Here is a 14,025-nt window from a genome sequence, read left to right as displayed (position 1 = left end):
ATATTCTAATTTGAGTACTACTAACTCGCCTCCACTGAGGCTCGATCTCATGACTCCCATAAGGGAGAGTTACCATATGGCATTTGAGCACAAGGTGCTTCGCAATTGTTAGTGTTTTGAGTCTAAAAAAACCCCAACTTATAATTAGCAAAATTATTATGGCAAATTAGATAGGTTATAGTTGAGTGTTTGTCAGAATTTGAAGACTGAAGAACTGATTGATCAGTTACTACAAAAGTGACAGAGCGTCTTAGAATTATGTCGTTGAAGTTTATTTAATGAAGACGCATATGAGCTGGCAGAAACAGTTACGCCAAGAGGTGTTTTACAAGAAAGTCTTTAATCAACTGGACACCTCAAAGGGTATGGACGTAATCGTACTAAGGTGTTGTTTGAATTACTGATTACGTGTCCCACTCCCATCCCTTATCAACCAGAGTATATATTTTGGGAGCGGATTCAAGAAAGAAGATAGGCACATACACACTATCTTGAATCTCAAAACAAACTCTCCCATAGTTCCAAAAAGTTAACTCTCTCGTTTTCTACATCTTCTCAAGACTAATGTTTATGGTGATTACAAAGATGAACTTGAGAAGATCCAAATGCACTTAAACAGTGGACGCGAAGATCACTCAGCTGTGGATCAGCGGAAAGAAGCGTCATTGAAGTGAGCTGCATCAGAGTTAGCTCTCCATTGAAGGGATTTCATTGGGCTTCTGCATGCATGGGTCTCCATCTTCAACAATCCACTATTCCTCTGTAGATTGGGTATCTTGTGTGGGGCACTTGGGTGAGATTATTTCTTCACCTTTGTACATTGGATTTCTGTTTTAGTGGATTGGACGCATCAGTGATCGTCCCACAGACGTAGATACAGAGCTTCAGTAGAAGGAAACTGGGAAAAAGCTCAAAGATTCTTGAATACACATAATAATGGAAATGTTATTAGTACTCTGTGTTTTATAAGTTTTAAAATTCCTACATCTTTTTGGTGTACTATTGTAACTCTACATTTACCGGTCATGTCCTTGTTAGGACGTACTTAGTCCTTATATCTCTATAAATATATCACTTCCTTCCTGTAAGTACTTTGTAAACACAATTGATTAGTAATAATAAAACTCTTTGCAATTATTACTATTCTCATCAATGTTGCAGTGATACGGTCCCACATTAACTCCACGAGAGATTGCGGAGTGGTACTCAAATTGGGGTCAAACCTCCTGATAATCGTAGTATACGTGGGATGTTTCTTGATAATCGTAGTATATATACGTGGGATGGAAAGAAGGTGTGAAGAAGGTGGAATTTCATTTTCCGGGATGTCGTTCCACGACCAGAACCGGCGTATGGGAAGCACCTCCATCAACCGCCGGATAATCATCCACGAGTATAAACTCGTGTGCCTGCAGAAAGTCGGAAAGGTTAGAGAGGGTGACCGGTGTGCCCGACGCCGTGAGGAAAGTTGCCAAGGATTTGAGTTCCAGCCGGAGCCCGCGAATGACATATATGTTCTGCTCCATCAACGATAGTGGTCGGCCGGCCTGGATAAGAGACTCAACGAGCACACCGGCTCGCCGCCCCAAGTAATCCGCCGTGGTAGAATTCCCTTGACGCAGCATCTGAAACTGTCCTAAAAGGTTCAGGCATCGTGCCTGACTGGTGGAGCCGAGTGCACTGGTGACGGATGCCCAGATGTCTGCGAAGGTGTTCCGTCCGAGAGCTAGATGAATGACCTCGTCCAACATGGAAGAGATCAACAGAGATAGGATCGTCTGATCCTGCTTTACCCAGGCATGATACGCCGGATTCGGGGTCGGTGCTGCCACCGTGGTGCTCGTCGAGGAGTCACCAGTCGACGGGGCGCCGCGATCGTCTCCGATGGACACGGGAGACTACCATCGACGAAGCCAAGGAGTTCTTGGCCTCGGAGGAAGGGAATGAGCTGCATCCGCCAGAAAAGGAAATTCTTCGATGTCAGCTTCATGGTGACATAATGATGCGCACCAGCGAGAGAGTTGGCGGCGGCCGCGGCCGACAGGGTGCGCTCCAAAGAGTTGGTCGACAGAGTGGAGGTGAACGGTGAGAGGGGGTTGATTTTGCGGTGGAGGTGGGAAATGATCCGATAACCTGTCTGATACCATATTAGAGAAGTCTGTTGATCATTAACACAACAATAGGATTACAGAGTATATCTATTAACAAACCTCTAACTAATCCTAACTAATAGAATAAACTAAATCGGCTATTCTAAACACCACACATTATGTAATCATATAATATAACATAATAACAATCATAATAATAATAATAATAATACTAACAGAAACTAGCCTACTTAAATCATTTTATAATTATCATAAAGTCCTAGGCCAATACCATTTAAATACAGCAATTATACTGTGGATCATGGTCCAAAAACGGCAACATTTTTTAAGTAAAGAAACGGCAACCGTTACATCTTAATGGAGCGCGTATTTTTGGTGTGCTAATTACCAAATGAAACTACAGTGTATCTAAACTGACACTGCCTCACGTATTATTTTTTATATTATCAAATGAAACTGCAATTGAATTGAAATGAAACTGTACTTGTGTTCAAATAAAACTGAATAACAATTTCACATATTTGAGTGTATATTGTCCAGCGAAACTATAGTTATATCAAAATGATATTGTAGTTGTGTTGAAAAGAAACCGATGTGTATATAAAATGAAACTGAATAACATTTCACATATTTGAGTGTATATTGTGCAATAAAACTGTAGTTATATCAAAATGATAGTGTCGTTGTGTTGTAATGAAACTATAGTGTATATAAAATGAAACTGAATAACAGTTTCACATATTTGAGTGTATAATATCGAATGAAACTGTAGTTATATCGAAATGAAACTGCAATGTATACAAAATAAAACTTAATATATTATACAATCAAAATTACTTTTTACGGACGACGCGGAATAAGTGTCGTTTCTTTTCATTAAAAGAAACGACATTATTTTGATGCTTGGACCACAATGTATTGTGGACCGCGATCCACACTATAATTTGCCATTTAAATAATAAACCTGATTTTCATGAGCCCATTAACCGAACTGTCAAAGTCCAACTTTATTAGCCCAATCTACCTATTCTATAAATACTCAAATTGAAATCCAAATTCTCGCATCTCAGCCTCGTGATTCCCGGCAATTTATATCCTACACCACGGCGCACGTTGCACTATGTGCCCAGATGCAAAACGACGTCGTTTTAATTATTTTTTTTTTTTTTGAAATTTCCCGCCCCAGTGAATGGCAGTAGTTTTTTCTTTAAAAAAAAAAACCCGCTGTTCAAGAATGTACATAATGTTATACTAGAATACACATAATGTTATACATGAATGTACATAATTATATAACAAAATATACATACTCTTTTTAAAAGATAATACACATAATCTAACATAATACATAATAAACATAAAGTTTTAACATAGTACACATCAACTCTTAACATAATACACACAAATTTTCTGATTCGGATGTACATAATTGTATAAAAAGAATGTACATAATTGTATAAAAAATACACATAACTGTATGAACCAATACACATAACGTTGTGAACAAATACACATAACGTTGTGAACAAATACACATAATCTTAGCAACTTCCTACCGCGCCTCCCAACACTACCCCAAAACGACGTCGTTTTGGGAGGCGCGCGGCGCACAGTGCTATGTGCGCCGTGGTGTAGGATATAACGATTGGTGATTCCCGCTACAAGCCTTTTTGAAAGTTTTATGCATGTTGTATTGTTGAGTTAAGATTTTTTATTTTTTCTTTTCAGTTAATTACCACATGTTATTCAATGGGATGGAAGTTTGCAACAATAAAAAACTACCCACTTTGTGCCTATAATTGATCGGTTGAAACGAAGAAAGACAAATAGTTGCTCCCAATCATGAGAATCAAATTTGTAATTTGTTGTTACGTACTAAATCAACCGTGTAATCAAATTGGTTGGGGTTGTTTCACTTTTAGTGTATTATATTTTTGAAGCATATAAATTTTATATTACGAGAAAGTTAATGTGTACTGTAAGTGAAGCTCACCATATAATCCTAGCTGGAAAAAAACTACAAGGAAGTAAATCAGCCAAAATCGATTCAAACCAAGAAAGATAATAGGCAACTCCCATAGAAAAGATATACATTTTATATACTAATACTAAGTTAAATATTTTTCACAATTGGATTTTAAATAACTTGATGCAAATCTTGTTAATTGTATTAGACAAATAAAATGAGACGACCATTGCGGTTAACCATCACTGATAAATATCAATAAAATTTAAATGATAAAATATTAGCGTCGATTTATAATTATAACTATTATATAACTAAGGAACAAATTAGTAAAAATAAAAATAAAATTTAACACAAGTACTAATCACACTTAGAATATACCAAACACTTTTCTACAACAGCTACTATTATCAACTAGTTATACCCTCTAATTAACACAATTAGTTAACAGTTAACAGCTATCAATTAACAGTCATTTACCAAACAAGGTCAAAATGAGATTCCAACATCTCATTGGTTATTATTTTATAATACTTATTGATTAGGCATGCCGATGATATGATGTGTAATTAATTAATTAACTAATAATATTAATAATCCCATTGGAGGAGGATGCGGAGCAAGAATCGGTCTTTCTGACGACCCATGTTGGCCCAAATGTCGAATAATTATTTCATTTATTGACAGTTCATTATTTGATTAATTAATAATTACAAAACTTTAGTGTTGGCCAAAACAACTCAATCCATTAAAACATAGTTAATTTATTAGTTAATTTTAACTTATTTGATCACTATTAGCTGTTTGACTTGGTTAAATAGTTAATATAGTTCAATATCTGTCTTATATATTTACTGGTTTGCAGGTATTATGTATTTTTAGTTGGGAATATCTATTATTGTGGAGTTATATTATTAGTTATATTTGGTTGTGAGTATTTGATTCATGAGGAAATTATTTTCTTTTTGGCAGGAATATTTTCACTAGCATTTTCATTGGATTTCCTATAGTTTTTATGCTATTGTGCATTACGACACGGCACTTCATTTTCAAATAATAAATAAATGCATGGTATGAAGTAATGATGAATAAGAAAACTATCGTTTAAAAGGAATTATTTGCATTTTTTTTAATTGGCATATATACATTTAATGTCTATTTCAATTGGTGTATGTGAATATGTGATAGACACAAATATGAAACATCAATGCTCTCCATAATTTTTATCATTTTTTTGTGATTAGAGAAATCTGTAATCACTATCTGAGCTAAGAGTATATATTTAATAAATCGTACTCTTGTATAATAACTTGCAAACCAAATAGAAACACGACAGGGTGTTTGATAACAATTTAACTCGTAACTTTCTAGTACAAAAATTATACTCGACGACTCACTCAAAAAAGCATACTCAATCCCCTCAAACATTTATTTTTGGCTCATATATGTATTTTTCTATTCATATCCTCATCCTACATCATTTCTCATATTTTTCTTGTTCAGCTCTCTCTCTCTCTTTCTCTCTCATATATTGATATATAATGTTAAAATTAAATAATGATGGCCCACACTAGCTCCTATAATTCAATTCCTAAGACTTTATCATACATTAAGTTACTAGGTATGGCAAATGATATTAATATTGGACCTATTTTTACTATTTAAGATGAGAGTTGAGAGAGTCATAAGAAAAATTAAGGATATTTAATTTAATGTTTGTGCATAAAATTTATGCATTTAGATACTATATCAAAAGTATTATTAAAAATTTAAAATTTATAAGAAAAATGTTAAAGAAATTAATCAAAGCTAAGAAAAATAGTTGAATTGATCCATGAATAATATAATATTAAAAGAGTATTATATTAGAAGAGTTTGCGGATCAAACTTTTAACATCATAACTTAAAGTAGTTGGTAGCACTCGACAACAAGCTCGTCTTAGACACTACTTGTGAAAGATAATATAGTTACACGCACTTACTCATTTTTACAGTTGCACATTTGTTTGATCTTACTTATTGGGCGGAGGCCAAGTAACTCAAGTTCTATATATCCTATTATAAAAACATTTCTAATTGCATGCTATGAAATTATAAGAAAATGTAGTTATATTTTCATTGCTAGCTATAACTTTTTATATAATAATAAACGTTTGATTCTAACAACTAGGATCAGTGAATTATGCTAAAGCATACTGTAGAATTAAATATGGTAGGTGTTGGATTACACATTTACTTCTATTGATCTATATAACTTTTTTTTTTTTGAGATAAAAGGCTTAATTCGTTAAATCAGAAGAAAGAGAATCAACAAGACAAAGGGGTGGTATGTCAAACCATTCCCCGCAACCTGACACAGAAACGACCTCCCTCGCAATTGTGTGGGCAGCACGATTCGCATATTGCTTAACACATGAGAAATTAACACCATGTATATTGGATGCTAATTCCTTTACATCATTAATAACCAAACCAAACGTAGAAATATAAGAGTCTGAATTTAATGCATAAAAAACTAACTGCGAATCAGTCTCAACATCTACATCTCCCAGACCTGTTCCCTTCATCCATGTTAGAGCTTCACAGATACAAATGGCTTCAGCTTCCCTGGCCTCACCGTGTATTTCCCCACGAGTCGGACCGCTTTCGCCCCTAGAAAGACCCTCTATCGTCACGTAAAACCCAACCGAGCCCCATGGAATTACTCGTATCATTAAAAGCAGCATCGGTATTCAACTTCAACCTTCCTGGCCGTGGCCTTCTCCAAAATTCCCCAACCGTTCCCATGCCGGCGGGCTCCTCATCCAGCTCATTCGCGCAGCGCCATGAATGCAATAATGAGGTAACTCTTTGGACCATGTTAACTCGCGCAAACGGGATATTGCTCCACACTTTCTCATTCCTACTCAACCACAATCCCCAACAAAGCATGACAAAATAGCTATGCTTAGACTCATCCAAAACAGTAAGGTAATGAAAGAACCAGTCAACCACATTACCTTGTTGTAAACTGCTTGCCGGCAAACAAAACCCATCTCATACTCGCACTGCCTCCCCACACGACACAAACAGATGGTAGGCAGACTCTTCCTCCTGGGCGCACATATGGCATGTAAAACTGCAATGAACTCTTCGTCTATTTAGCGCATCACACGTAGGCAGAAAAGAAGACGCTAACTGCCAGCTAAACAACTTCACCTTCGGGGGTACTTGTAGGCTCCAAATCCTACACCAAGGTCGGTCATCATGAACTTCTCCGGCCAGCCTTCTGTAACAAGATTTCACTGTATAATTACCCTTTGAATCCCAGTGCCAAGACCAAGAATCTGGGGGCTTTCGCATGCTTATAGGAATATTAAGAATGTACCTTGCATCACGATCATTAAAAATGTCCCGAACACATCCATCATCCCAACCAATTTGCTGAGTATTAAAAAGAGATGAGACAGGTGACTCTTTAATATTGTCCGGTAAGATGGTAGATATATAAGGGCCCTCATCAACTGGCAGCCACAGATCGTAGCCTATAGCCGTACTGAGCCCATCGCCAATGCATCGCCTCAAACCCTCTTTCACCACACTTTGCACCTCCAACAAACCTTGCCAAACAAAAGATGCATTACTACAAGAAGTAGCTTCTAGAAAGGAGCACTGGGGGAATACCTACTTTTATAGACCCGAGCTAGCAGCGAATTTGGCCTCGAGAGTAGCCGCCATGCTTGCTTCCCCAACAAAGCCATATTCATCTCCCTCAACCGACGAAAACCCAGCCCTCCTCTACTCTTTGGAGCACACAGGCCATTCCACGCCCGCCATCGCATCCCCTTCCCACTCCCTATTTTACCCGTCCACTAATACTCGTTGAGGGCAGTCTCAATTTCCTTGCAAACACCAACTGGCAGTAAGAAAACCATCATAGCATAACATGGGAGAGCTTGTAGCACATTCTTTAACAAAACCTCACGGCCTGCTCGAGATAAGAATTTCGAATTCCAGCTTCTAACATGGCTCAGTATCTTGTCCTTGAGAAAACCAATCACGGCTTTCTTATTCCGACCCACTAGCGGGGGGAGTCCCAGGTATTTCCCATGTGTTTCCCCTTGACTCACCCCAAGGATATGAACAACTTCATTACGGGTTTGTTGTGGCACATTTGCACTGAAACACACCAAAGACTTATCAAAATTGATTCTTTGCCCCGAAGCAGTAGCATACATATCCAGAACACCTTTCATCTGCTCACTCTCCTCCTTATTTGCACGCAAAAAAAAAAAAAAAAGGAAATAGTCGTCCGCGAATAGAAGGTGGGATATCGGCGGTGCCCCTCGTGCAACGGTGATACCATGCATGTCTCCTCGTCTCATCTTATGCTCAATTAGTGCACTTAACCCTTCTGCCACTAATAAAAACAGGTATGGTGATAGTGGATCACTCTGCCGCAGACCCCTACTGGGGCAAATAGGCCCTAACTTACGTTGCTCGTATAGTACATGGTAATTCACCGAGCTTACAGTCTCCATCAAGATATTAACCCATCTCAAATCAAAACCCACTTTAAGCATAACTGCTCTAAGAAACCTCCACTCGACACGATCATATATATGTTTTACTCATATCCACCTGCTACGAGGCACATCATTATATAACTTTTGATATAATAATAATTACATTACATAATAGTCTCAATATATGAGTGTAAACTAACACATCATAAATTAATTACATAAAGTTACATTGATAAACTTCACAGCCGTCCTACAATTGCAAGGCTACAAGTAATAACAAAACGTTCCAATCCAATCCAACCAAACCTCTCATAGTCATGGACACATTATAAAGAATCCAATACGACGGCGTACCAATTGGGTTTTACCAATTCCAAGTTCTGCAGATAACTTTTTTTATTTTCTTTTTCTTTTTTATTAATGATTCATGACGTAACCAAATATCACTACCCAACTTGTGAAATATTAATAAATATATTTATTTCCAGGGATCAGCTCTATTTAAAGTTTTGGGCTCCACTAAAAAAATATCTTTTTTTTATGACATTCCAATCAAATTTGTCAAACGATTGACTTGATAATTATAAGATTAACGAATTCAACTTTTAACGAGAGCAGTATATTGATCTTCTTAATTTGAGCATGTAGACTTTACGCAATTTATATTCTTAAATAGTTACTATGAATTTCTGTCTATGACTCAAAAATAAATAAAAGTGTCAAAAACCTTGTGATTGAGCGTCATGACTGTAACTTTTTTAAATGAGGGTCAGATGTTCAAACTTCAGTGGAGCATTGACTCTTTGTCAGTAAATTGAACAGATACTATATTCTAACAGAGTTAGTATCAAATAATAATAATAATAATAATAAATGTGCCAAAGAAATTATGTGACATTATTGTGTGAATTGCTCGCACGTCCATAATAAACTACGCATTTTTGCCAGTCTGTCAACATGTCCAACTCCAATATTAAAACCTAAAAGCCATCAAAACTCCACCACCTCCCCCCACTCCCCCACCCCACAGCAACTCACTCCGGCGACCCTCTCCGCCACTTTTTCCGGCAGCATATACAGCAAGCTAGATCCGGCACCCTTTTACGTCTTCTATCGCCATGAAAGGATAGATAAGGGCCCGGGGTTACAATTTGCGAGTGAGTTGGCTCATATTTCAGTAGGGTTTTTATATCATGATGGAGACCAGGCTTCACCAGAAGCAAGAAGAGCTCTCGGCCGGGACGCCGCCGCCGGAGAATGGTGTTGAGTCGCCGTTGTCCGGCGATGAAGCGGCGGAAGTTAGCACCCCGTCTCCTAGGAAAAGGTTTTTTAATTTGCTTAGCTTCAATTCTTTCCGACAACATTCCTACGTTTATGGGATTGATTTAACATGAGAAAAATGTTTGGTTTTTTTTGATCAACTTAATTAATTGTGTCGTCTATGTAACAGGAGAGGCGCACAGAAGAGGGTGGTTTCCATGCCGGCCGGCGACGGCGACGGATCACGGAGTAAATCGGAGGTTTATCCTCCGCCGGATTCTTGGTCGTGGCGGAAGTACGGCCAAAAACCCATTAAAGGCTCCCCTTATCCCAGGTAATTTAATTCCGACCAACAACTTCATCTTTAATTTAATTTCCCTACATGAAATACTGAAATTTATCGTCCCACTAGTCATCAATTTTACTTGACACGACAAAATTTAAAAAGAAAAACATCTCAAGAAACCCAACATCTCAGGCAATATGTTCGGTCCAGCAAAACAACCATTACTTCCTTCATCTTTTATGATACGATATACTGTCTTAATTAAAATAATTCTCGTTTTTATGAATTGTTTGTCAGTATAATGATTCAATTGCACAAATTTAGAAAGGGGAAGTGGTTGCATTGGGTAATTGGTTAAACCCTAATCCTTATGGGTTGTTGGAGGAGTTGGGGAGTAGGGGTAGTTAATCCATAGGATTAGGAGGATTGAATAGGAATAATTAATGAAAAACAATTAGGTTGGACAAAAATGTTGTTTAATAATGTTCTTGTAGTTGCCGCCGGGCTAGTAAATTAATTAGAATGGGACTGATTCTTATCTAGTGGAGGATGGAGACTAAGACAAAGTGCATTGATTGGGTGTGGTAGTTGGAATTCATTTTCATCACTCCACACGCTCAACAATAGATTGTTAATCACGCTCCTTAGTTTTATATTTGGGATAATATAATATATCACCGTGTTTTGCAGTATTTCTAGCTAATTTTAATTTTCAACTATTACTTTAGCTGTTTTTATTCTCTCGAATCGATCCTTACACAAACTAACCAAATTCGAGTTAAAGTATCTAAAATGCTCTCACTTTCACCAAACTCCACCCTTCTTTGTATGAAGGCATGAATTTCAGACTAAATATAGTTGATTTATAAAAGGTTGAGGGAGTATAAGTGGTTAAATAGATAATTGATGACTAAAAGTGTAAATATTAAAAATTGAGGGACTGAAAGTGATATTAAAATCTTTTGTCGTTTTATTATTAAAAAAAAAAAATCTATAATGGCGTATGGTATACGTTATATATAAATCAATATAGTAGTGTAGCATTATTTTATTTTTATGTCACTTTTGAACTATAATATGATGTCATAAGATGTAATATGGTAGAAATTTTTGAGTCAGATAATTGTCATTTTGTGTCTTATTAATTAGTGGCTAAATCTTGTTCTTTGATATCCTTTTGGAGTGACATGAGGGCATGCTTGTTCACAAGATTGGATAGACAATTAAATTTCATAATTGTATCTACATTTTTGTCCCTTTTTTTTTCAATTGGGACCAAATTTGTGAGACTTTGTTGATACCAAAACTTGGGCTATCTTTTTTTTTTTTTTTTTGGTAATAGTAAATTATATTATTATCTCAAATACTTCAAATACACATGGCCATACCTTGGTCCAAAAGAAAATAAAAGATTCACAATTTTAATGGTCGAAATAAAAAACCCTAACAGCCTATATTCGACAAGAAGAAAATTAAAGCTTATACGGGTAGTTCATATATAGTTAGGTGAATGGACGCTATTTCATCAAAGGAGAAATAGAGGCTATCTTAGAGATGGAGGAGAATGCTAGCCATTATATATTTGAATGATAATTTGATATTATAACATAGTGGTTATCACAATCACAATTCCATTATAGCATGTTTATTTAAGGATTAAGTGCGACAACATATTATTTTTTATTTTTGGATATTTTAAGTTTAAATTAGAAAAAAAGTGTTGAATATCTTTGAAATAGTAAGAAAACGAGTGAAATAATTACCAAAGTCATTATTTGTTATGATCTCGAGTTGTCTATGTGAACTGATTATTAAAGTCTTTTTTTTTTTTTTGTTATGATATCGATTTGTGTGCAGATCACTATATCTTTTACCGTGTCACATAGTGCCAACTATTTTTGTTTTAAATTAAAGGAGTCTAGTTTTCCATCAAATTCAAACTTTATAAATACAATAATTTATATCGAAAACAGTAACTTAACTTTTAAGTTATTCAAGTCTAACGTGATTATTAGATACCTAAATTATATTATAGGGAAAAAAATGTGCCACAACTTTGTGAAAGTAAAGTGACATTTGGAGTGTTTAGAATGGAAAAAACTAATTATTATGAAGCTTGTGGTTGTCAAGTCTCTAAAATGACTCCTACTAGTGTGATGGCTGCTCAAAACAAGACCATTCCAAACATCATGGGACCAACATTTGTCTCTTAATTAATATCCCAAGAAAGATAAATTATTTGAAAATCAAAATAAAATTGACTTCTATTTATATCATTTCTATATATAAAATCCTGAACTCCAAAGATTCTTTATGCTTCGGCCCGACAGAGCATCTGATCGAAAATTATAGGCAGATTGATTTTGTCACAAATTTATCAGATAAAATCATTAAAAAAACATTTATTTAATAGTACATCTTTTTATGTTACTTTTTTATTAGATAATTATTTGTTTTTTGGTATAAAAAGTGATTAAATAATTTAATTAAAATAAAAGAAATAATAGTGAATGCATGTGTTGCATGCAGGGGATATTATCGATGTAGCAGCTCAAAAGGATGTCCAGCTAGGAAACAAGTTGAACGTAGCCGCCTGGACCCCACCATGCTCCTCATCACCTACTCCTCTGACCACAACCACCCTCTCCCCACCAAAACCCACCACCATTACGCCGCCGCCGCCGCCGCTACCACCACCACTTCCGCCGCCACGACGCCTACTGATTCCGCCGCGGATCACCCCGGCTCGCCCAAGCCGGAGCTGGCCATCTTCGCCGACCCGGACCCGGAGAACAACAGCTTCCCGGAGCTCGCCGCCGGCGAGATGGGGTGGTTCTCCGACGTGGGGTCCTGCTGTTTTATGGAGAGCGCGGCGTTTGCGGCGGGGCCCACGGTTTGTCACGACACCGACGTGGCGCTCACGTTGCCTATTAGGGAAGAGGACCAGTCGTTGTTCGGCGATCTGGGCGAGCTGCCGGAGTGTTCGGTGGTGTTCCGGCGGTGTAGAGTGGAAACGCCGTGCTTTGCCGGCACCGGATAAGATTGGGGAACAGTAACATGGGACATTGTTTAGGGAGTCAGATTTCCACGGCGAAGAATAAAATTCTGCCACGTGGCCCCCCTGTTGCGCCACATTATGCGGAGAGATTTTAACTCTTAGTGGACATTTTTCTCTTTTTTATTTTATTTTATTTTATTTTTATTTTTGTAAAGATTTTGTAATATTTGAAAAAAAAAATGGAAAAAAAGAAAAAAATAATACTTGCAATGCTTTTCTTTGAAAACTAATCAATGCTATGTGCGAAGTGTCATTTTCAACAAAGTTGTGGGGAATTAAACTTTTACAAATTAGAAAGTGATGATAGAATAGGTCAATATCACAATAATTATGAAAGTAAAAATTAAATTTTGTTAAAGGGGCGCTGCCTATATTCCTTATGGGCACTTGAGGATCTTAAACGGAAAAGAGGCTAAAACATCACTTAGCTTCCAAGGCCATCCACAATCCTATATAACTAAGGTTTGCACGGGTTTATAAGACAAATTTGATTGTAGAAACGTATGATATAATGAAGATGATGTAACATGAGTTGAAAGTAAGCTCCAATACATAATACATAATGACAGTGCACAGAAAAGATAGAGTATGAGGGTGTCATCGTAATCTAACAAATTAAAAAGCCCTAATTGGCATGATAAAGGAGTCAAAGTCCATCATTGAGTATAAGCATGCTCTTAGAAGGCTCTGAAAGTGGTAGTTATTGGAGGATCAAGGCATCTTGATAAATTTACCAATAGCATATAGACTTTCTCTTGATGTAGGAATGTTTCCTTCTCCCATTTTTATCCTTATCATTAGAGTGTATTTGTCACTAAAATCTTGAGTCAAAACTCAAC

General features: G+C 36.7%; 1 protein-coding gene across 1 annotated transcript; it reads left to right on the top strand.

Annotated features, from left to right (window-relative positions):
• Positions 1–9,483: 9,483 nt before the first annotated feature.
• LOC109168069 (probable WRKY transcription factor 69) lies at positions 9,484–13,416 on the top strand. The gene is made up of 3 exons (XM_019317125.1): positions 9,484–9,906; positions 10,033–10,176; positions 12,658–13,416. Exons 1-3 carry the CDS (start codon positions 9,776–9,778, stop codon positions 13,166–13,168), a joined length of 786 nt encoding a protein of 261 aa, XP_019172670.1. The 5' UTR covers positions 9,484–9,775; the 3' UTR covers positions 13,169–13,416.
• The last annotated feature ends 609 nt before the right edge of the window (positions 13,417–14,025 follow it).

The sequence above is a fragment of the Ipomoea nil genome, unplaced genomic scaffold (genome assembly GCF_001879475.1).
Source record: "Ipomoea nil cultivar Tokyo-kokei standard unplaced genomic scaffold, Asagao_1.1 scaffold0317, whole genome shotgun sequence".
NCBI classification, from domain to species: domain Eukaryota; kingdom Viridiplantae; phylum Streptophyta; class Magnoliopsida; order Solanales; family Convolvulaceae; genus Ipomoea; species Ipomoea nil.
Note: the sequence above shows the minus strand (reverse complement) of the source record. Positions and strands in the feature narration are given on the sequence as shown.